Source organism: Microcaecilia unicolor, chromosome 1, assembly GCF_901765095.1.
Source record: "Microcaecilia unicolor chromosome 1, aMicUni1.1, whole genome shotgun sequence".
NCBI lineage: Eukaryota > Metazoa > Chordata > Amphibia > Gymnophiona > Siphonopidae > Microcaecilia > Microcaecilia unicolor.
The window spans coordinates 311,365,791-311,388,741 of record NC_044031.1 but is presented as its reverse complement, the minus strand read 5'-3'; the positions used below and the strand labels follow the sequence as shown (position 1 = coordinate 311,388,741).

The window sequence follows — 22,951 nt, the reverse complement described above, 5'->3', positions numbered from 1 at the left end:
ACTGACTAGCTTTTTCATATCAAGGAAAATCATAAGCTGGGGGGGACATATATCTAGTTCCCACATATTTAACTATACATTTACAAGGATATGCTAATAAATAAGTAGCACCTAAGGCTAACGTCTCAGATCTCATAACTAAAAAAGAGTTTCCTTCTTTTTTGAGTTTGCCTTGTAACATCTGGATAGATCCATCGTAATTCACAGACTCCATTTTGTGGGAAAAGATTCCCACAAAATGGAGTCTGTGAATTACGATGATAGAGCCGCATCACAGAGTTCAGATCCTGCTCAAAGACAAATGAAACTACCAACTTAGCTCTTTCAGTAGCTTCTGATAAAGGAGTTTCCAATAGTTCACATACATTCAAAAAATCTCTGTTATTTAAATCTCAAACTCCAGGCCCTGGGGGTTCCTCTGAAGATGATTTAGAAGAAATATAATATAAGCGATTTACTGGAAGAATAGCATGCGGAACAAATTTATGAAAGTAGTTTTTCACTCAATGCATAATTAAACTGCGGAGCTTGTTGCCACAGAATGTAGTTAAGGCTAGGGAAGCTGTAGAGAACCTAGCTACTAATAGAATACATAGAAATATGACGGCAGATAAGGGCCAAATAGCCCTTCCAGTCTGCCCATCCTCAGTAACCACTATCTCCTCCTTTTCCTGAGGGATACCAAATGTCTGTCCCATGCATTCTTAAACTTGGACACAGTCCTTGTCTCCATGACCTCCACCGGGAGGCCATTCCACACATCCACCATCCTTTCCATGAAAGACTATTTTCTCAGGTTCTTCCTAAGCCTATTTCCTCTTAACTTCATTAAATGCCCCCTCATTCCAGAGTTTTTCTTCATTTGAAAAAGGCTCACCACCTGTATATTAACGCCATTGAGGTATTTAAACGTCTTTATGATATCCCTTCTCTCCCACCTCTCTTCCAGTATATACATGTTGAAGTTGATAAGCCTGTCCCTATGTGTTTTATGACTGAAACCGCTTACCAGTTTTGTAGCCGCTCTCTGGACCAACTCCATCCTGTTTATATCTTTCTGTAGGTGTGGTCTCCAGAATTGCACACAATACTCTAAAAAATAATGGACTTAGGAAAATGTTAAAAAGGATAGGAGACAGAGCTGCACCCTTCGGAACACCAAATTTCAGTCTTATCATCCGAGGTACATTAGACCTCACCAGTACAGCAAAAGTGCAGCCAAGTCAAAAAATAATTAAACCAAGCAAGCACATTCCCAATAAAACCTAATGACTCCAGATGAGATATTAAGAGGTTATAGTCCACCAGATCAAAAGCCAGATATTTTCAGACTCTGTCATTACATGTACAGATTGCACTGGGTACCTGTAAGTCCTTCAAAGGGAACTTCCTCTCTAGTCCTTCAGAGAGATATTTACCAGGGTTGCACCGAGTTTGTTCTCCAGCTTTTCTTAAAAAATAATTCCAAAGATTATAGAACATTATTTCAGATCTCCACACAGACTGTAAAGATGGGTCAAGCTGTCCTCCCCTGAAGTCAAAAAAATAAAGAACAAAAGCAAAAAAGAACATTGCCCACCCTCACCTGGACTGTTTCAGCTAGACCAGTGATTTTCCCCTAAGGAAGAAGGTTTGAAGCTCTGAAAACTAGTTAAAAATGTGTTTAGTCCAATAAAAAGGTGATCACTTATATTCTTTTTTGATTGTCTTATTTATTAAATTTCCCCCTACCAAAAATCAGAATAGAGGAAGCCCCTCTTTGAGAGCAGACTAGCTTCCTTGCTCCCTTTTTCCTCACAAAAATAAGAGGCAGGTGGCACCATATAAACTAACCAATTTATTGATCTTTGGAGGACTAGAGGCCACTTTATCAGATGCATGAAAGGTAGTTTAGACTGTTTATAAATATACTTAAAGAGACATGGGAAAGGGGAGTGGAAGGAGAGTGATAACAGCCACATTGTTCAGGAGCTGATGCAGAAAGCTTGTGCAGATGTTAGTGCAGGGTTAGTGTGACACCTGGGCTCAATTTTATGGACACATGGTGTAGACAAGGATTTTGTGCGGAAGCTAACTCTGTGCAAAGCCTTGTGTTAGACATCAGCACATAGCGTATTAAAATCAATGGTAATGAGGCTATTACCTTGATACACAAAAATGCATAGAAAACTTTAAGACTGGGCATAACACAGAAGCTTTAATGCCACGTCTGAGGAGGCATCGAAGGGTTAGCTCATTTCCTTCTGTAATGTCTATGAGGACTCAATGCCTGCTCTTCTTTTTCCTGTGAACATATGGGACCTGCCAATCGTTTTGTGGCTTCTATGAAGAACACTCATTACAAAAAGATAGAGCAGAGCAGGTGACAGTTCTGCACTAAGGGACAACTGCAACTGTGTATAGGTCTGAACAGAAAAAAAATTTTATCGCACACATCTGTGCATGTGCTGGAATGTTATTCTTCACATAAATATCAGCACTGAAAAAGTTTATGCACAGTCTAGCATTTCAGCACATGCAAAGATGTGTGCTGATAGGTTTATCTGCTCAGACATGTACCCAGCACTAGGTGCCCTGAGTGCAGAACCATATGCATATGCTTTCGGTGTGCTCTCCCTGATTAGCATACAAGCTTTGTACAGGCCCTATTTGTGTAACATTTGTTTGCTGCATTGGTGAGCAAAATCTGCATTTAGTTTGCAGTAGACGCATGTGCTAAGCTATCAATACACAGCTCTAATGCAGGTTTCTGCATCGGCCCCTCAGCTGACAGCTGCGTGAGTGAGAGAAAACAAAGACAGGATGGCCTAAGAATAGTTAAGTCCATTCCCCAAAATTTCTGGCACCTGGTCACCTGGATTAATTTGTGTGAGAACTCCTTTTCTCTCCTCATTGGTGAGGCTCTTTCTGGTTTCCAGACCATGTTCTAGCAAACTTACATTGGCCCAAAAATACTAAATAAAATGTGAAGAAGAAACAGGAACTGAAAGCCTTAACCTACCCCCCAACTTTATCTTCCAAAACTGATAGAGACCTCAAGACCCATAGACGTTAGATGTGCAGGCCTCATCCAAAGTGTGGTATTCTTACTAAAACTCCTCTCACTAGAACCTTCTGTGAATCAGCATCTAAAATTATGGAATGTACCATTAGAGTGTACTTTATAGGGGGATGCTAGGGAATATCATATCACTATCTCAGAGGTTTTCAACCCAGTCCTTGGGGTACACCCAGCCAGTCGGGGATATCCTGAAAACCTCAACTGGCTGGGTGTGCCCCAAGGACTGGGTTGAAAACCCCTGCACTATCTATTATAGCCAACTGCAATATGTCTTCTTTATGAGGTACTTCTTTCGTAGTAGGGAACCAGTAGGATCCTACAATATGTAAACCAAAACCTGCAATTAATGACAAAGAATGAGAGACTGACACAAAACCTAAAACCGTTTGGAATCCTAGAACCCACCTGGCCAACCAATCACTATTCGTTAAGGATATGGAAGGCCTGTGTCAAGTCAGCTCATGGACTATCTGCAGGCTCAAATTATCTTACATAGTTCTCAGACAGGGTTTAGACCCTCACATAGTACAGAGAGTTCTTACCACCCCAAAACTGTCTACTTCTCCATTTTCCGAATTGCAAGAATCTTCGTTACAAGTCAATTCATGATGCCAGTTTCTCATACCAAGCTACTAAGCAATGGAATTCCCTCCCAAAGTCAATTAGGCATGGTTATGATTACCTAAAATTTTGTAAACAAACTGTTGGAAGCATTTTTTATTTAGTGAATTCCTTGCCACTGTTGACCATTGTAATTCTCTTATCTAGTTTGTTATTTTCAAATGAGTCATTATGTTATACCTCTTATTGTCTTTTACTTTGTGTAATCCTTATTGTACTTTGCTTTGAAGTTTAATATAAGTCATACAGAACCTGAACTTATTTGGGATAATGTGGGGTATAAATAAATGTATTTTGATGTTTTTGTTTCTAGCCAGTGACCAACCACAACCCCTGGATGTTACTCTACTTCATTTCCTTCCTGCTCATTGTCAGCTTCTTCGTGCTGAACATGTTTGTTGGTGTAGTGGTGGAGAACTTCCACAAATGCCGGCAGCACCAGGAGGCTGAGGAGGCACGGCGGCGTGAAGAGAAACGACTCAGGCGCCTGGAGAAAAAGCGCAGGAGTAAGAAAAAACCTAAGTGTTTGGTTGGTTCGTAGGCCGATGTTTTCCTAAGCAATCCTTCTCCTCTCTTAAAATTTTTTTTTTCATTTCCTTGTTTGGTTCCAAAGGGGCGATGTCACACCAAAATCCATCTTGCTGCACATAAGAATCTTTATAAGTTAAGGCTAATCAAAGCAACAGTCTCATAATGCTATAAATGCTATAATAATTGGTTCTACAATAAGAACTTCAGTTCTGATGAATATGCTAAGTCATAGGGTGAATTGTCAAAGCAGCTGATATTACTAGGGGACAATATTTAAAACTTTTAAGATTGGTAAATTCATGTTCATCTGGGTAAAACTCCCCTTTGAAAAGTGACCTCTCCCCCCTTTAGTGTGAGGAAACGGCTTTTCACAGTGTGTGCACTTTTACATGCATGAAAAGTGGGTGGGATTAGCTCAGGGGAGTGAAAGCACATGCAGAGATTTCATTTAACTTCAAAGTACCCGTGAAACAAAGTATCTGCATCTTCCGCTTGATAAATTTTTTCAAAGGACACTCAGCAAGGGGATTCTTTCTGAAAATGAGCTTGCCAGCCCTATGGGGAAATTGAAATAGGTTGCCAATGTCAGCCAATTGAATAAATAGAATCCTTTAGATGCCCATTACATTCTTCAGTTTCATTTCACTTACTTACAGACTGATCCAGCCCTGGCTTACCCCATTGTGTGCATGTTTTTTTTGGAGAAATCGGAATACTCAGCGGACAATTTTCAGAAGCCATTTGCCCTAGTAAATTTCCTGACTTACCAGCAGTAGTGTACCATGGGTCTCCAGCGCACAAAGGCCAATTTTTACATTTCTCGCTGCCCCCCACCCCCACCCCAAACATATAAATCACAAAGGGCCCATGCTTTTGCTTTTTGATCTTTCAGGTCCTCCTCTAATGCTGGCACCTGGTAGCCAGGGTTCCATCCACCCCTCTCCATCGGTACACCATTGCTTACCAGGGCCAGTGTTGTTCAAAGCATTTAAGTAAAAATAAATGTATATTTTAATACTCAAGTAAAAGTACAGTGAAGAACAAATGAAAAAATTTACTTAAGTGAAAGTAAAAAAGTTACTGCCTAATGTAATACTTTTTGAGTAAAAAGTAAAAGTTCTGCAACTACAATGGATGCAACTATTGTTAGCGTTTTTATCCCAATAGCTTTATTGCTCTACAACTCAATCCACTTTGCTTTTAATAAAACTAAATTTTGAAAATCACTGTCACTCATACACGTGACATTGTGAGTCATTAATCCAGCACAGCTAAAAAGATGTTCAACAACTGCACTAGCAGGAAGTAGATTGTTCAGTATGATGATAAAAGTTCCTTCAAATCAGACTAGGCTGCAGTACTACTGATGTGTTCTCTCCGGGTCTGCAGGTATCGACCAAGGGAATCTCTATCTGAAACACTTGACTTCATTATAGCAAAGACTACTTTGTCATCATCATTGTCATTATCATCTGTTCTAGTAGGCTGTCTAATTAATCAGGCTTTCACGAAGTTGGAATCATTGTCTGTTGTTGTTCTAACAATTTTGTATCTGATGGCAAAATATGTTTGATAATCTTCAAGAATTGATGCAAGAATGTCAAATGTGTGGGAACCCTTCAGTCTTAAGACCAGACAAGAATAGCAATCTTTTGTGGTAGAGCTATATCTCTGTTCATAGCTTCAGCTTCATCTCCACTTCAAAGTGACCCAACTCATCACTGTTCAGTTTGACTGGAGACCAGTAACTAATTAAAAAAACAATACAGGAAACTTCACTGTTTTCTTAGGCTATATTCAAGGAACAGCAAAATTTAAGAGGAGAGGATCCACTGTTTGCATGACAAGGTTTGCAATAGCAGAATCCTGTTTTAGGTTTTGCTGTTTTAGTTTGCCAAACAATCATCATTTACGTGTTGCTTCTTCTTTTCTTTTTTTTACTTTTAAGTGCAAGCATCAGAAATAACTAGGTAAAAGAAGTAAAAAGTGGTGGAAGTATTACTTTGGTAAAAGTAACAAATGTTTCCTGTACTTTACAAGTAAAAGTAGCAAAACTTTTACTTAAGTACAGTAACTAGTTACATTTACCTAGTGACTATTTTTATTTATTTATTTATTTATTTATTACCCCCACATTTTCCCACCTAGGTAGGTTCAATGTGGCTTACAGGTTGGTTTAAGTAAAACAGGTTACATAGTAGGATTCAAAAGTGAAGTGCAGGTTATTTAAAGTAAAACAGGTTGCCTGGTAAGGTTCCAGTGGGTAACAGGTTATTAGGCAAGTTGAGCTGCATAGTAAGGTTCAGGAGTAGATTGTAGGTTACCTAAGGAAAATCATGTTGCGTGATTGAAAGGAGAGTGTATTGTCACGTGATTTGTGAATGTTTAGTGGTATAGAATCGTTGTGTTGCAATGGGACAGGTTTGGTTAGATGGAGCCCATAATTATAAAGTGCTATTGGAATAGTTGCGTGGGCTACGAGAGTTTGTTGGGGAAGGATGTTCTGTAAAAGTGGGCTTTCAGGTGTTTTCTAAATTGTAGATAGTTGTTCATTGTAGATAGTAGTACATTAGGTAGGGTGTTTCAAATTTTATTTATTTATTTGTTGCATTTGTATCCCACATTTTCCCACCCATTTGCAGGCTCAATGTGGCTTACATTATGCCGTAATGGCAGTCGCCGTTTCCGGAATGAGAAATACAAAGTGGTCTTGCATTAAAGTTCATAGGTGACAGATTAGATTAAGCAGTCAGGTATAAAGAGTTCATTTCCCAATGAAAAATAAAGCGGAATTGCGTTAAAGTTCATTAGAGATAGAGTAAATGAGGCAGTCAAGTGTAGAGAGTTTGGTTTTGTCCAGTTCCGGTATAAGTTTCGTTGTCTGGTATTTAGGTTGGATCATTGTGGTATTCGTTTTTGAACAGGTTGGTTTTTAGTGATTTTCAGAAGTTTGTTAGGTCGTGCATTGTTTTTATGATGTTTGGTAGTGCATTCCATTGTTGGGTGCTTATGTATGAGAAACTGGATGCATATGTTGATTTATATTTTAGTCCTTTGCAACTGGGGTAGTGGAGATTCAGTAATGTGCGTACTGACCTTTTTGTGTTCCTGGTTGGTAGGTCTATGAGGTCTGACATATAGGCCGGGGCCTCTCCATGAATAATTTTATGAGGCAGGGTGCAAATTTTGAACGCAATATGTTCTTTAAGTGGGAGCCAGTGTAGTTTTTCTCTTAGGGGTTTGGCGCTTTCGTATTTCATTTTTCCAAATATGAGTCTAGCTGCTGTGTTTTGGGCAGTTTGGAGTTTCTTAATGATTTGTTCTTTGCATCCGGCATAAATTGCACTGCAGTAATCTAGGTGGCTTAGTACCATTGATTGTACCAGGCTGCGGAATATTTCCTTTGGGAAGAAAGATTTTACTGTTTTCAGTTTCCACATTGAATGGAACATTTTCTTTGTTGTATTTTTCGCATGGCTTTCTAGTGTGAGATTTCGGTCGATTGTGACTCTGAGAATTTTCAGGCTATCTGATATAGGAAGGGTGTAGTCTGGGGTGTTTATAGTGGTGGGTTTGTTCGTGTTGTATTGTGATGAGAGGATGAGACATTGTGTTTTTTCTGCATTGAGTTTTAATTGAAATACATCCGCCCATGAATTCATGATTTGGAGGCTATGTTTGATTTCATTTGTGATTTCTGTTAGATCGTGTTTGAACAGGATATAGATCATGACATCGTCTGCGTTGATGTTAGGATTAAGGCCTTGGATGGATAGCGATTTGGCTAGAGGTGTCATCATTAGGTTGAATAGGGTTGGTGAAAGCGGTGATCCTTGGGGTACTCCACATTCTGGTTTCCATGGTGATGATGTGTTTGAGTTTGATATTACTTGGTATGTTCTTGCAGTTAGGAAGCCCTTTATCCAGCTGAGTACGCATCCTCCAAGTATTCTAGGATGTTTAGTAGTATTTTATGGTTTACCACGTCGAACGAGCTGGACGTGTCGAATTGTAGGAGAAGTACGCTGTTGCCAATACTGACCGGGGCAAACTGACTGAAAGTTTCCCAACCAAGTATGTATGAGGATGAACAATGCATTCACCTTAATCTAGATAAGTATAGACCAGGGTATAGACTAGGGGAAGGGATTTGATATACTGCCTTTCTGTAGTACAATGAAAGCGGTTTGTATATTATTATTATATACAGGTACCCACAGAAAAAGAAGATGCACAGAGCTGTTAAGTTACCCATTTCCAACAGGGAGACACTTTGGCCAGTTCTGGTTTTGAAATTACATCCCAAAGCAGTGTATTATTTGTAGTTCCCCATTATATCTATTGACATCTGTGCTGAAGCTCCCATAATGCATCAGGATGGGGGTTATCAGAAATTTAGCACTGCATCTGTGGGTGCATCTCTCTGCATTTGCGTTTTCCCAAGCAGTTTGCAGTGGAAAGCATATTACTTTCCCTTTGAGAACAAGTGCAAACCCCACAACTAAAAGTGCCTACGGACTTGCAACAGTGCACAGACTTTTGAAAATTGCTCCTATTGTGAATTACAATCAGGAATGTGACTGCCAGAAAGTAAAATGTTAAGAAAATATGGAAACATAAATGCAAACTTACCCATAGGTTCTGTTCTAAATTAAAAAAATAGATATGGAAGTATAATATCTAGAGTATTTTCCTGGTATAAACATACATTGTATTAAATTATAAACCAGAATATTATTCAGATTCTTAAAATATTTTTTTAAAAAGTGATTGTAATGTACTCAGAAGCATATAAGTGACTATTTTAAATGTGTAAAATACATTCCCAGCAAATTGTATCTTTCATCGCACATTGGGCTTCCCTATAAATCAGTTCAATAACATCCAAAACGATCACTTCGACAAATCTCTTAACAAGTCAAAAAAGCTGTGTATAACTTATCTGTATAGGACATCCATGCGATATAGAATAACATCTCTCCTTCTTATATAATCATCATTGGAGGAACCTCCATTGATAGACACTAGCTGTTCCTGTTTCCATCAAAACATACGAACCAACAATTAATCGAATTTCCCGACTTGGATCCAAGTTTCACCACTTCAATGGCTTCTTCAGGGGATAAATATTCAAAACCAAATATATTTGAATATAACATCCAATTTTTAACATACTAATCAAAAATATTTCTTCTGACTCACAGCAAGCAGAGCACTTCAAGATGGCGCCCAGGGAACACAGAGAAGCCGAACCTCCTTTTGAACCCAAGGCTAGAGAATCACAAGGGGATTTGTCCCAAAATTTGTCCCCAACCCCCTGGGTTCTGTCTCCATCCCCACCCCGTCCCCGCAGGCCCAGTCTCCATCCCCGCCCCGTGGGTTCTGTCCTTATCTGCATAAGCCTCAAACACTTATGATTTTATATTTAAATCTTTTTATTAAAGTATAAAAAGGAACAATATGCTGTGCAACTACTGTGTATAAAATACAAATAGAAAACAATAACAATGAGCAGCTATAATAATCCTTCTCCCCACCACTACTCTCTACCCTTCCAACCCCAACAATAGCTGATTTCTACTACCCCAAGGACTCCTAATCCTCCCTGTTAAAATGTCCAAGGTACAAAGTACAAACTGTTCTGTATGCTTTAGAGAGGAGAAATATTTTTATTTATTTTATTTTTGTTACATTTGTACCCCGCGCTTTCCCACTCATGGCAGGCTCTATGCGGCAGGTAATGGAGGGTTAAATGACTTGCCCAGAGTCACAAGGAGCTGCCTTTGCCGGGAATCAAACTCAGTTCCTCAGGACCAAAGTCCACCACCCTAACCACTAGGCCACTCCTCTGTCAAATATGACCTATGAAGCACTGTTATGATTTTTAAATCTATGGATGAATAAGAAATTAACAATCTCAGGATTCAGTCTAGCTGTCCTGACTTCCACAGTCCTTCCTATAATAGAAAGAAGATGTCCTGGTAGCAGGATGTACAGGATCCCCCATTCAAATTCTGGCAGTTGTGGCCAGCATGGTTGCTTGTTTTTCCAAAAAAATCAAAATATCGTTGTAGGCATCACTCAAACATAAATAACAGCCCAGTTCAAAGTAGAAAATGACACAAGGACAAAGTTTTTCCCCATCCCCATGGTTACCATGGGTCCCCATCCCCATGTCATTCTCTTCCCGAGGCTCAGCAAATTCAAACATATTCAGTTTATAATGAAAACCATTCTATATCTTTATTTAACCCCACTGGAGGCTTTGTATTCCACTCAAAAATACATTTTTGTTCTGTCTTTAACAAAATTTGTGCCGCATTGCCTCCTCTGGAAAGATTAATTGAGAGAAGTACCACAAATATTTTTGATTAGTATGTTAAAAGTTGGATGTTATATTTAACTAGTAAAAAAGCCCCGTTTCTGATGCAAATGAAACGGGGGCTAGCAATGTTTTCTTCTGTGTGCATGTGGGAGTGTGTGTGTCCCTGCCCTGTGGCCTCTCTCCCCTCCCCCCTCTGAGTCCTTCACTGTTACAGAGCCAGCGATTTGATTTCGTGCTCTGCTGTTTTCCTTCACTTGACTGTGTTACAGAGAGGGCGGGGCAGACACTCATAGGGAAACCGGATATCTCGCCCCCTTCACACTTCCGGCTGGAGGCTTCATAGAACGTTGGTGTTGCTTTTTATATAGAGAGATTATATTTGGTTTTGAATAGTTATCCCCTGAAGAAGCCACTGAAGTGGTGAAACTTAGATCTGAGTCAGGAAATTCGATTAATTGTTGGTTCCTATGTTTTGATGGAAACAGAAACAGCTACTGTCTATCAATGGGGGTTCTCCCAATGATGATTATATGAGAAGGAGAGATCTGTTATTCTATATCTCATGGATGTCCTATACAGATAAGTCATACACAGCTTTTTTGACTTGTTAAGAGATTTGTTGAACTAATCATTTTGGATATTATTGAACTGATTTATAGGGAAGCCCGATGTGACATGATAGATACAAGTGGCTGGGAATATGTTTTACACATTTAAAACAGTCACTTATAAGTTTTTGAGGGCATCACAATCACTTTTCTAAAACAATATTTTAAGAATTTGAATAATATTCTGGTCTGCTCTCAAATGCCATAAATGTACTGTTATATATAAAAGCAGCATGGAAAAAGAGGATTCTAATTCTTGATTGGAATCTGTAGCCCAGATACTCAAAACCTAACACCAGCATTAGGAGCAATTAGCGCTGGAACTGTATGCATGTTAATGTGCGCAGCTTGCACAAAACCCTCCAGCGCATGTGCTAATCTGTGCACTGAAGATTAGTACAAATTGTATTTAAATGCACTGAAACAGATTCAGATCAGGGTGATTATGTATTTACTCTAATGTTCAGAAGACAGCACAGAAATTAACACTGGCCTTAACACTGAAACATACCATCAGGTCAGGGATAGCGTCCAGGTTTTCTGGAGAGGATTTCTTCTGCGTTTTTCACATTACATTGCCAGGTTTTAGCTTGTTTTGAAAGGAGAAAGAAGCCCGTGCAGCTTATATTGCTGATAGTAAGAAAAAAATATGTTTGTGAAGCCGGGGCTGAGGACAGGCATTGGCGCCTATTTTCCTGCGCTTTGGTGTGAGCCTCTTAGGGGATTTAAACGGCAAAAGTTTGGAGGGGGCTTATATTTCATGGCACGGAAGAAGGGTGCCGATGTACTTCCTGTTTTGCACGCGCACAGGTGTTTCGCGGTCTAAGTGCAGCTCTTGTGTACTTGCGCATTCACATTCCTCGCCTTTTGCTTTACTATTGCACATAAAATTTGCATTCCATTTGCTTTGGGCATTGTTGCGGGGTTTAATTTTCAGTGCTGCTGTTGTGCTATGGGTTGTGCACTCTTGCCTCTAGCACCAGAGCTTTGAGTGTTGGGCCTATGAAGGCAATTTTCTTTTTCTTTTTTTATTTTAAGGAGGTCTTTATTGATAAATCAATTACATTACATAGCCCATCATGAAACAATAAAAGTATTACAAACTTTCTTTGCCAATATTTCCAAAACAACAATCCATATCAAAGTCACTTGAGACACAAGAATCAAATAGCACATCCCCACTTAAAACCAATTGCTTAAAGTAACTCCTCTTTAAAAAAATGTTTTTAAGTAACTGATACTCCACCAAATACCACCTAGCACTCTCAAACAACTAACAACTTTGAAATCCCCTTCCCAACTCCCTCTCCCGCATGTTTACTCTATACCACCTACCTTGTACCTACTCCTTTTAAATAAAATTAGAATCCCACAGCATGCCGGTACATGTTCCCACTTCTTTAAAGCATTACGGTGAATTGCTGTTTTATTCCATGCGATATGCATAATGCAACTTAGATCTCCAAAGTTGCAAAAAAGGGACTCCCACCTCCTTCCAGCTAGCACCCAAGGTCAATTTAGCATGGTTTGTTTATTAGATACTTGTTATACTGTTTCTGAACAGGTTGCAGCAGTAGCTGTCTGATTAATCTTGTTTGGGCTTGTTTAAAATCCAGAATTTCTTTATTAAACAACATAATCCCTGGATCCCATGGAACTAATAATCCCGTAAGCCTTTTTATTCAACATTCTACACTCTTCCAGAAAGCCCTAGCTTTAGGGCAACTCCACCATATCTGTCTAAGTATTCCTTTAGCACCATGTTGTCACCAGCATGCTGGTGATGCTCAGGGATACCAATGACTAATCCTATCCCAACTATACATTAATTTAACATTATTTTCTTGAATATTGCTGAGACAAAGGCAGTTTTTCAAAATCATTTCCACACATAAAACAGGGTTTAAATACAAGAATGCAGTCTTTTAAAATTCAAACAAACGAAGAGTGGAAGACCCCAAATAAGGAGTTCCAAGAAAACCAGAAGTCCAAATTCTTCAAAAAATGTTACTCTCCAGTGTTATAATACACGGTGAGTTGGCAATTCTGTGGATATACATTTGTGTTATATCCCCATCGAATGCCTAGGTTTTGCTGGCACACGAGAGAAGCATTCCTGGGGTCATGATGGGTACAGGAGAACATTTATATGAATAGTTTTTTGTTTCAAAAATATACGTATAAGTTTATTTGGGAAAGTACATGCAAAGATAGGTGCAAATTTGTGGGTGTACTTCTCCTTACTCGACTCGCAGAGTGATACGTTTTCCCTTGGAAAATTCATATGTGCATCGTTTGAAGGTTGCCCCTTTTAATTATCATCATCCACCCATTTTTATCTGTGTGAACAGTGTCATAGGACCACACAGTGAACTCCAAAATCATCCAACACGGTGAATATTAAATCCATGCACTCCAGAAAGTAAACCAAAAACATCTCACTTTCTTGAAAGAAAACTAACCCATCTTCTCAGATAAAAGAGAGTGTCTTAGCATTTTTGTTTCTCTGATTTGGAGGGAGAGGGGGATCCTCTTTCTTTCCCTTTCTACTCACCCATCTTGATTGCATGCATGTTTTTCTCATTCAAAAATCATATGTGAGAAGCTTTTCATTTCATTTAATTACTCATAGCCTACCTTTCTAACAATCATTCTAAATGGGGTACAACCAAACATTAATTATCATAAAAACAGCAACCGAACAAATAACAAAAAAATCACAAATTGAGGGCTAGATGTACTAAAGTACATTACTGTGTTAGCGCATGCCAGTGCCATTAACTCACCTTATTACTAAATAGGTCCCACTGCATAAAATAGAGTTTGCATTAATGTGCATTAATGTGTGTTAGTTCCTTTTTAGTAATTCTATCCCCAAGTTAATTAAAATTCAAGATACAAATCCAGAATCATCAATGACAGCCCATGTTTTGCATGACTTTGTCATCAGATTGCTATTGCCTTACACTACATTACATGTGCAACACCTATCTGTAGGCTCCATCAAGGGAATTTTTCCAAAAATATAATCTTGCCTTGTCGGTGTGGGATTATACTTATTTTTTAAATTCCCTGACGAAGTCTTTGATGAAATAGGTACCCGTCAGGATCTACAAGAACGAGCTAAATGCTTCTGTTTTGTTCTCGCTGCGTGAATTTGTAATGGCAGATTTAAACAATTGATATTGATTAGTTTATTAAAAAAGTAAAATTGTTGCTTAAAATTGTGCATGGGGTTAAAAAATTAGAGGTTCTTTAGCTAATGATTGATTCATGTCGTGAGGAGAAGCTACAGTGGAGAATTACGTAAAGCAACCTCCTAGTGTTGACTGCTGAGGTCTTTTTCCTCCATATAAAAAAGAAAACAAAAGTTGATTACAATTTGCTGAGTGTTCACTTCTACACATTCAAGGTTTGGCGTGTGCATGTGTTTGTTGGGAAGTGGTTCCTTCTTTTGAATTATTGTGATGCAATGGTCAGAGCCAGTATTCACTGCCTGATTAACTACTGCTGAATATCAGTGCTCAGTCTGCTCAGCATGGTTTAAGTGGGCAGGTGCCTCTCCTGTCTGCATACATCATGCTGACTATCAACCTCATAGGGCCCTGTTTACTAAGCAGCATTATAGGCGTGTTAACCATGTACGTGCCTACAATATCCCAATAGGCGCCTACATGGTTAGCGCATGCGCTAAGTGTAGACATGCTAAAAACGCTAACTCACTTTAGTAAACAGGGCCCATAATATCCAATTTTACGTGATATATATATATATATATATATATATATATATATATATATATATATTCCTGAGGATGGAAAATAGACGGATCTGGGGTAGGGTTGGCACATGTGCACTTATTCTTGGCAACACACACACACACACACACACACACAGATTTTCAGGTGCCTCTGAGCAGGTGTAAATGCATGCACCTGTTTTCCTGAGCTGATTTTATAAAGGCACACGGGCACATATGTTTATAAAATATGTCTCATGTCCAAACCCAATGCTAATAATTCAGGATAGTGAAGTGGGTTATTGTGTTTTGATGAGTCATGCATTTAGGCGTAACAGGTGCCTATTTGCTTGTCTTCTCTAGGCACCTTGTTAGAAAATTAGCCCTCCACAGGATCAAGGGGGTCTATTATTTTTTTTGTTACATTTGTACACCGCGCTTTCCCACTCATGGCAGGCTCAATGCAGCGGGCAATGGAGAGTTAAGTGACTTGCCCAGAGTCACAAGATGCTGCCTGTGCCGGGAATCGAACTCAGTTCCCCAGGACCAAAGTCCACCATCCTAACCACTAGGCCACTCCTCCACTTCCTATATTAAATATTATGTATTTATATATTTGTTTAGTTACTTGATTTGGATTTTATATGTATTACTGTCCTTTTTTTAAATCCAAATTACATATTCATTTTCACAAGTCATTTCCCTGCCCCAAACTTACTTATAATCTACTTGTACTTGAGGCAATGGAGGATGAAGCGACTTACCCACAGTCACACAGTGGGAGAATCAGGATCTGCAACCCATTTCCCTGATTACTAACAGGGTAATTCTAAAACATTTTCCATGCGTGAAGCAGCTTTTATAAAATTACTGCAAGGCAGAACAGTAGGTGCACTGCCAAAAAGACGCCTACTTTTACGCCACCCAAATGTAGGTGTGTTCTGGAGCAGAGTTCAGGCGAGAGTCGCAATTTATATATTTAGAGTCCAATATTCAATGTCAGTTTGTGGACAGTACTGCTGAATATCTTTCCTGACCACTTCAGCAATATCTGAATAGTTATCCATGGGAAGAGTGAGGGCAGTGCGTGGAGTTACCAAGTTGGCAGTGATACTCAGTCCACTAAAAACCAACCTATTCAAAAAGGCATACCCTACTGACACAACCTAATTGCCTGAACCCTGCTACACAAGTAACTAAAACTAGTATTGGACATAATGCAACTCTTCCTCTCTACGATTCCCAAATTTGTGTGTAACACATTAACCTTATTGTACCATAATACCACTTTGTATTTGTTCTCTACCGGCTTGACGAACGCCGATGTTGAGTGGCCTAGTGGTTAGGGTGGTGGACTTTGGTCCTGAGGAACTGAGTTCAATTCCCACTTCAGGCACAGGCAGCTCCTTGTGACTCTGGGCAAGTCACTTAACCCTCCATTGCCCCATGTAAGCCGCATTGAGCCTGCCATGAGTGGGAAAGCGCGGGGTACAAATGTAACAAAAAAAATAAAAAATGTAAGCCACATTGAGCCTGCAAATAGGTGGGGAAATGTGGGATACAAATGCAACAAACAAATGAATAATCAGATGACCAGATAAAGTTAGAACAGCAAAAAGGCTTTCCTGACTGTATCCGGTTAGCTATCTGGATGGGGGCTGAGTATCAGTGCTGTCAGGGTAGTACTGGCACTGGCCACCCAATCTGGATGTTCATAACTGACCTCTATCCATATATTGACACTGAATGTCTGGATTTCTTTTTTTTTTTTTTTTTTTGTAACTGTGGCAGCTGGATGTTAAAACACTGACCACCATGGCTCATTTTGATCCAGTACTTTAATGTGCATGCATGCTTACTTTACACATTGACATTTCCACTATGATTTCTGCTATTTTACCCCTACTATTTTACAAAGACACAGAGCAGGGCTGGTGCTAGGGACTCTGGTGCCCCCCCCCCCCCCCCCCCCCGGTTCCAGCATCTCCTTTCTCTCTTATTCCTTGCCCCTCCTCCCCCCTGCCCCATTTTTCAGCCCCTTCCCCCTTTTCACCCCTGTCTTCTATCTTTTAACTGATAGGACGCTGTCTCCTATCCCATGATGACCCCCTCAACAAAGTGAAACAAGAGACCACAGGTAAAAGGGTCTGCAGGGAAAGGAAAGGGAAGAGACACCCTGCCACCGCTCACCTTCCAGCTCTGCTAACACCTCCAGCTCGGCCTCAAACCAACTCTCAAAGTCATCTTCCACTCCATATAGCTCCTCGTACTCGTCCATAGTGTCTGACCACAGTGAACGGGAACCAGGATCGGCATCCGCTGCTGTCCCTCTATCCACACACAGCTTCGAATAAGCGTGCCAAAACAGCACACTCCATCACTTCCGGCTACCCCTTCCGCAGCTCCATGCATACGCTCCGCCCCTAACCTCGCACTGGTCATTTCAGGGTCACAGATGGCACAGCACAGGGTATACGGCTGTGATTGGTTGTTCACCCTGCACTGTGTTGTATTCCTGTCTCGTGGCTTTGCTCCCGTTCTGCTAAAGAAAAAAGTACTATGCACGTTCTGCTTTTGTGTCGTGCAGCACTCCATCTTCTGCCTTGTCAGTATCCTGCGCAGTGTGTAAGGCAGCATGCATGTGGTTTTGCTCCATGTAAGGATAGCTACACCATGCAGTATCACTTCAAGCTACCAGGAGTGCAACCGGTAAGTATCGGCAGTTTCTGGTGCCTCTAAATGTTGGCACCCCCCTGCCGTGCATACCCTGTTTACCACATTCCGCTGGCCCTGACACACAAGAGCCTTAGGCATCTTCTTGCCCTTTCAGCCTAAGTGACCTTTTATAAAATGACCCCACAAAACTCGCTTGGAGGCATGTTGGGCAGTGCATGGGAGGAGTCACGATTTGCATATGTCCTTTATAATATACACACAAACATTTACACCTACTCCTTTGCCACAATTTATGCAGATTTTCTAGGGTTATCTTATGCAGACATATTGGCTAAAAATAGAATCCTGCTTGACCTCCCAGCCTATGTAAATTGTTATAAAATGACCCTCCATGCTACTCCTCCACACATTATTTCATTTATCAGATTTCATTAATGCACTAGTGTATGGTCATGTGTGTTGTTAGCTAATAGGCCCATTTAGACTAGGGTGTTATTGTTGTCCCCTTAATATGTTAAACAGCAAAATAGCATGTTATTTATTAGTATAAGTCACGATGGGCTGCATAATAATGAGAATAACTTACAAAACTGAGGGTGGAAAATACTCCAATGCTGATAATTAATGTGCAGATCCCTTCTTTTTTTATCCTTTCAAATTTTATATACAAAATATATAATTTGAAAGAATAAAGAAAAGAAAGGATTTGCACATTATCAGCATTGGAGTATTTTCCATCTTCAGTTTTGTAAGCTATACTTACGTATGTGGAGTGGATTGTTCTAGTTATTAGTGGCTGCATAATCATGAGATTCATAGCATGCAAAGCACCTCATTATTAAGCTTGCCTTTTACCCTTCTAGTGGCACTTTGGTATTGCAACTTTGAATTCACCTCCAGCAGCGGCAGAAGTGACTGGGGATTGTGTCTGCCCAGACCCCCTAGACCACCAGGAATTGATAGAGGTGGGCTTGGGAGAGCCTACTGTGGAGGTGGGGGTCTTTGGAGGAGGATCTCTTCCAGGGCAGGTCTGTTGGGGGGTGGGGGAGAATATGTTTGTTTTGAAAAGATCTGGCCACTTTAAGGCGGCTCCCTGGGAGTATTGGACTGTGAATTAGTGACCCCTCCCCCCCCCAGACTCGAATTTTGTGAGACTGGTCATAAGTTGCAGTATGCATTTACTGAGGCATTCATTACCCAGTGCTCCTTTGTTGTACAGGTTAGTTACTACTGTGTTACACCAAGATGTGATAAAATGCCATATTTTACTGCAGCTTATTAACTCTCCCCCCCCCCCCCCCCCCCCCCCCCGATAAATGAGCCTGTTCACTAACAAAGAGAGTCTCTTACTAAAGATTAGCACATGTTGTCTGCAGCAGGATCCATAGGAATAAAATGGGTCTTGTAAAAGACCTCTGTGAGCAGACCTCCAGACCTCCTGCTTTCGCAGGTCATCTCCTGCTGGGGTGCACAGATGTCATCTCCTGCTACCATGGAACCAGTCTTGCAATAAGAGCTGCAAAATCTCACAGCTCTTATTTTGCAAGACTGGTCCCACGGCAGCAGGAGATGACATTTTACTAAGCCATCCCCTACTGCCTGAGAGGGAAGCTGCTTGTTGCTGCCAACAGAGGTCCATCAGAAGAGGAGTCAAGAAGTAAAGTGGGTGGGCATTGGGGGTTTGACTGGGAGGTGAAGTGGAGCTAGAGCATGACTGGGAGGAGTGGGGTGGAGCTAGAGGTGTGGCTAAATGCTTTCTCTCAGTGATCCGGCCCCCTTGGCAGCCCTGCCTTTGAGGGAATATATAGAACACTGCCTCTCACCCTTAAGTATAGGCTCTCAGATAGCCTGAGCCACCTTAAAACCTTTAGTCCTGCCCAGGGAGGAAGTGAGATGGGAGGGGTGGTGCTGAAGGTGCAAGAACCAGGAAGTATAAAAGGTAGTAGGGAATAAACGAGCAGATCAAAGTGACATCCAAAGGATTTTATTAGAGCTATCATATATAAGAAAGTTGCCCGACACAGGCCCTCTGTGGGTGAAACACGGCCTATGTTGGGCAACTTAATTATATATGATATCTCTAATAAAATCCTTTGGATGTCACTTTGCTCATTTATTCTCCATGTTGGATCTTGCAGATCGCTTGCCTTGTTGTCTAAAAGGTAGTAGGGCCAAACTGGGGTTCAAGAGGCCCAGGGAAGGAAGAACCGAAGCCCTAGCAGGTGCCTCTACAACCTGTATCTAGCAACCATGACTTGGCTCTGAGGTAAGCCAACTTTTGATTTGAGACTTGTAAGCCTTGTTCTGGGGTCTGGCTGGAGTCAGACCTGGAACTCAGAGAACGAGAAGAACTTACAGACTGTGTTTGGGGCGTGGCAGCCAACAGTTTCAGACTGTGTTTGGGCCCTGTCAGTCACAGGCCCTGGTTAAGACTGTGTTCACTAAATCAAATTGACTTTTCACCTTGTGTTCCTGGCCCTGTGATGTAACAGACCTCAGATTTCTGTTAATAAAGCACTTGTTTCAGTTTTACACCTTTGTCCAGCTGTGTTGTTATTGTGCAGGCCCACCCTCAACCCTCGCTGTGTGTTACTTCATTTTAGGAAAATTTGACACATGTTCTGATAATTTAGCTAAATTTAGCAAAATATTCAACCACACTTTTAGATGGGTAAGAGCAGGGCTTTTTTTGAGAAGGTACTTGGGGGTACTGAGTACCGGCACCTTTTTCATTGTCTGCAAAAATTGACCCATGGTTCCCAGGTTTTAATGAAAGAGCTCAGGCCCTACACACCAATTCTGCCTTGTCATAGATTCTGTGACTGGTTGCAGGGTGCCTGGCCGTTATGGATTGGGTCCCTCTGATCATCTCACCCCTGAATGGTGGCCTGGTATTCTAGTACCGGCACCATTTACGATAGAAAAAAAGCACTGGGTAAGAGCAACTGAAATTCAATGAGAGATGTTCAGGTAAATTTAGCAGGTTATCTCATCTGCTCAGCGGTGTATGTTTGTTTTCTTTTTATCTTCCCTTATCAGATCAATTTTCAGAATATCCAGAATGCCTTACTTAGCTGGACAAATTTTGGCTGAGTAGATTAAACTCATTTTCAGCCAAACCAAAATGCCTAGATTTGCAGCTGAAAATTAGCTTACATTTAGCCAACTTGGTTTATGAGTGCAAGTGATTCTACTAAATATGAACACCTAACTTCCATTCCCTGACCTAACCTCACCTCTAGGGCCACCAGTTTTTTTAGGTCTATTCCTTTTGGATACCTAGTCAAAGTAGGTGGTTAAATTTAGCCATCCAGAAGGGAGGTCTTCATCTGCAGAATCTACAGAAGTTTAGCTGACTAACTCTCAAAGTTGTCTAGCTATACCCTTTGAAAATCTCTCTTCCCCCAAAGTTGAAGTAGCTTTCAAACATTTAAAAAATATTTGTCCTTGGTTGATTCCAATAAATCGTCAGATTGGGCATATAGCTATCCTACTGTTCAAATTCCTAACAATTCACCTCATAGTGCACTTATGAATGTGTCTTCAGCCCATAGTAAATGTTCTCAAATCATGCTTTTCACCCATGGAATCTGAAAGTGACAGAAGCTGGAGCTTCTGTAAAACTAAAATGAAATATAAAACTCATCCAGAAATAAAATAACATTCTAAAACTAAGGGATAGATATTCAACATGATTTAGGTGGACAGGAGAGGCTCCTATCCAGCTAAATTGCCTTGGCTGGCTCTGCCACAGATATTCGGTGACACTTAACTGGAAAGTGCTGTTGAATATGAGCTCTGACCACAGCAGCACTATCTGGGGACAGAGTCAAGGCAGAGCAAGGATTTACCTGGTTAGCGGCAATTTTAAGCCTGCTAACAAGGTCAGTGCCCAGATAAAAGGGCCCTTTTTACAAAGGTGTGGTAGGGCTATCGTATGGGTAGCACACAGCAAAACACTACCCTTGGGAACGCCCAGGCGCCCTGCGGTAGTTTTTGATTTTGACACACACCATTTCCGGTGCTAGAAAATTACTTTTATTTTCTAGCGCTGGGTGTGGGAAATAGGCATTCCCGGTAGTAATCAGGCAACATGGGCATATTGCTGTGTGCTGCCCAATTACCGTATGAGTAGCACATTAGCCCTTGAGGCGGTAAGGGCTTAGGTGGTAATGGCCGCATGCTAATTTGGAAATTAGCGCATGGCCATTAATAGAAAAAAAATTGAAATTCGGCCATTTTCAAGTCACGCTAAAAAGTGGCCGGAGCGCGTAGGAGACCCACACGCTATAACTACCACCGACCACTTTTTAGTGTGGTTTAGTAAAAGGACCACAAAATTATGACAGCAAAAAGGCTATCCTAACTTCTATTCACTTAGGGGCTCTTTTACTAAAGCTCAGTTCGAGTTATCTGCTGCAGGGCCAATTTTATTCATATGGACCCTGCTGCAGATAACTCATAAGAACATAAGCATTTCCATACTGGGACAGACCGAAGGTCCATCAAGCCCAGTATTCTGTTTCCTACAGTGGCCAATCCAGATCACAAGTACCTGACAAGATCCCAAAACAGTAAAACAGATTTTATGCTGTTTATCATAGAAATAAGCAGTGGGTTTTTCCAAGTCCATCTTAATAATACGTGAAGGGGCATAATTGAACGGGGCGCCCAAGTTTTCCTGAGGGCGTCCTTGCAGGACGTCCCTGCGAAGGGGCGGGGAAACCCGTATTATCGAAACAAGATGGGCGGCATCTTTCGTTTTGATAATATGGTCGGAGACGCCCAAATCTCAACATTTAGGTCGACCTTAGAGATGGCCGTCCCTAGAGATGGTCGTCCCCAATTTTCGGCGATAATGGAAACCGAAGATGCCCATCTCAGAAACGACCAAATCCAAGCCATTTGGGCATGGGAGGAGCCAGCATTTGTACTGCACTGGTCCCCCTGACAAGCCAGGACACCAACCGGGCACCCTAGGGGGCACTGCAGTGGACTTCAGAAAAAGCTCCCAGGTACATAGCTCCCTTACCTTGTGTGCTGAGCCCCCCAAACCCCACTCCCCACAACTGTACACCACTACCATTGCCCTTAGGGATGAAGGGGGGCACCTAGATGTGGGTACAGTGGGTTTGTGGTAGGTTTTGGAGGGCTCACATTTACCACCCCAAGTTTAACAGGTAGGTGAGGATGGGCCTGGGTCCGCCTGCCTGAAGTGCACTGCAGTACCCATTAAAACTGCTCCAGGGTCCTGCATACTGCTGTCATGGAGCTGGGTATGATATTTGAGGCTGGCATAGAGGCTGGAAAAAAACATTTAAAAACATTTTTTTAGGGTGGGAGGGGGTTAGTGACCACTGGGGGAGTAGGGGGAGGTCATCCCCGATTCC

At 41.1% G+C, this 22,951-nt stretch overlaps 1 protein-coding gene across 1 annotated transcript in view; it reads left to right on the top strand.

The window, feature by feature from the left end:
- The window catches only part of LOC115473410 (voltage-dependent T-type calcium channel subunit alpha-1I-like), a 935,734-nt gene that overhangs the window by 765,432 nt on the left and 147,351 nt on the right, over positions 1-22,951 (top strand). The window contains 1 exon segment of the mRNA XM_030208356.1: positions 3,996-4,188. Coding sequence (XP_030064216.1) covers positions 3,996-4,188 — 193 coding nt within the window.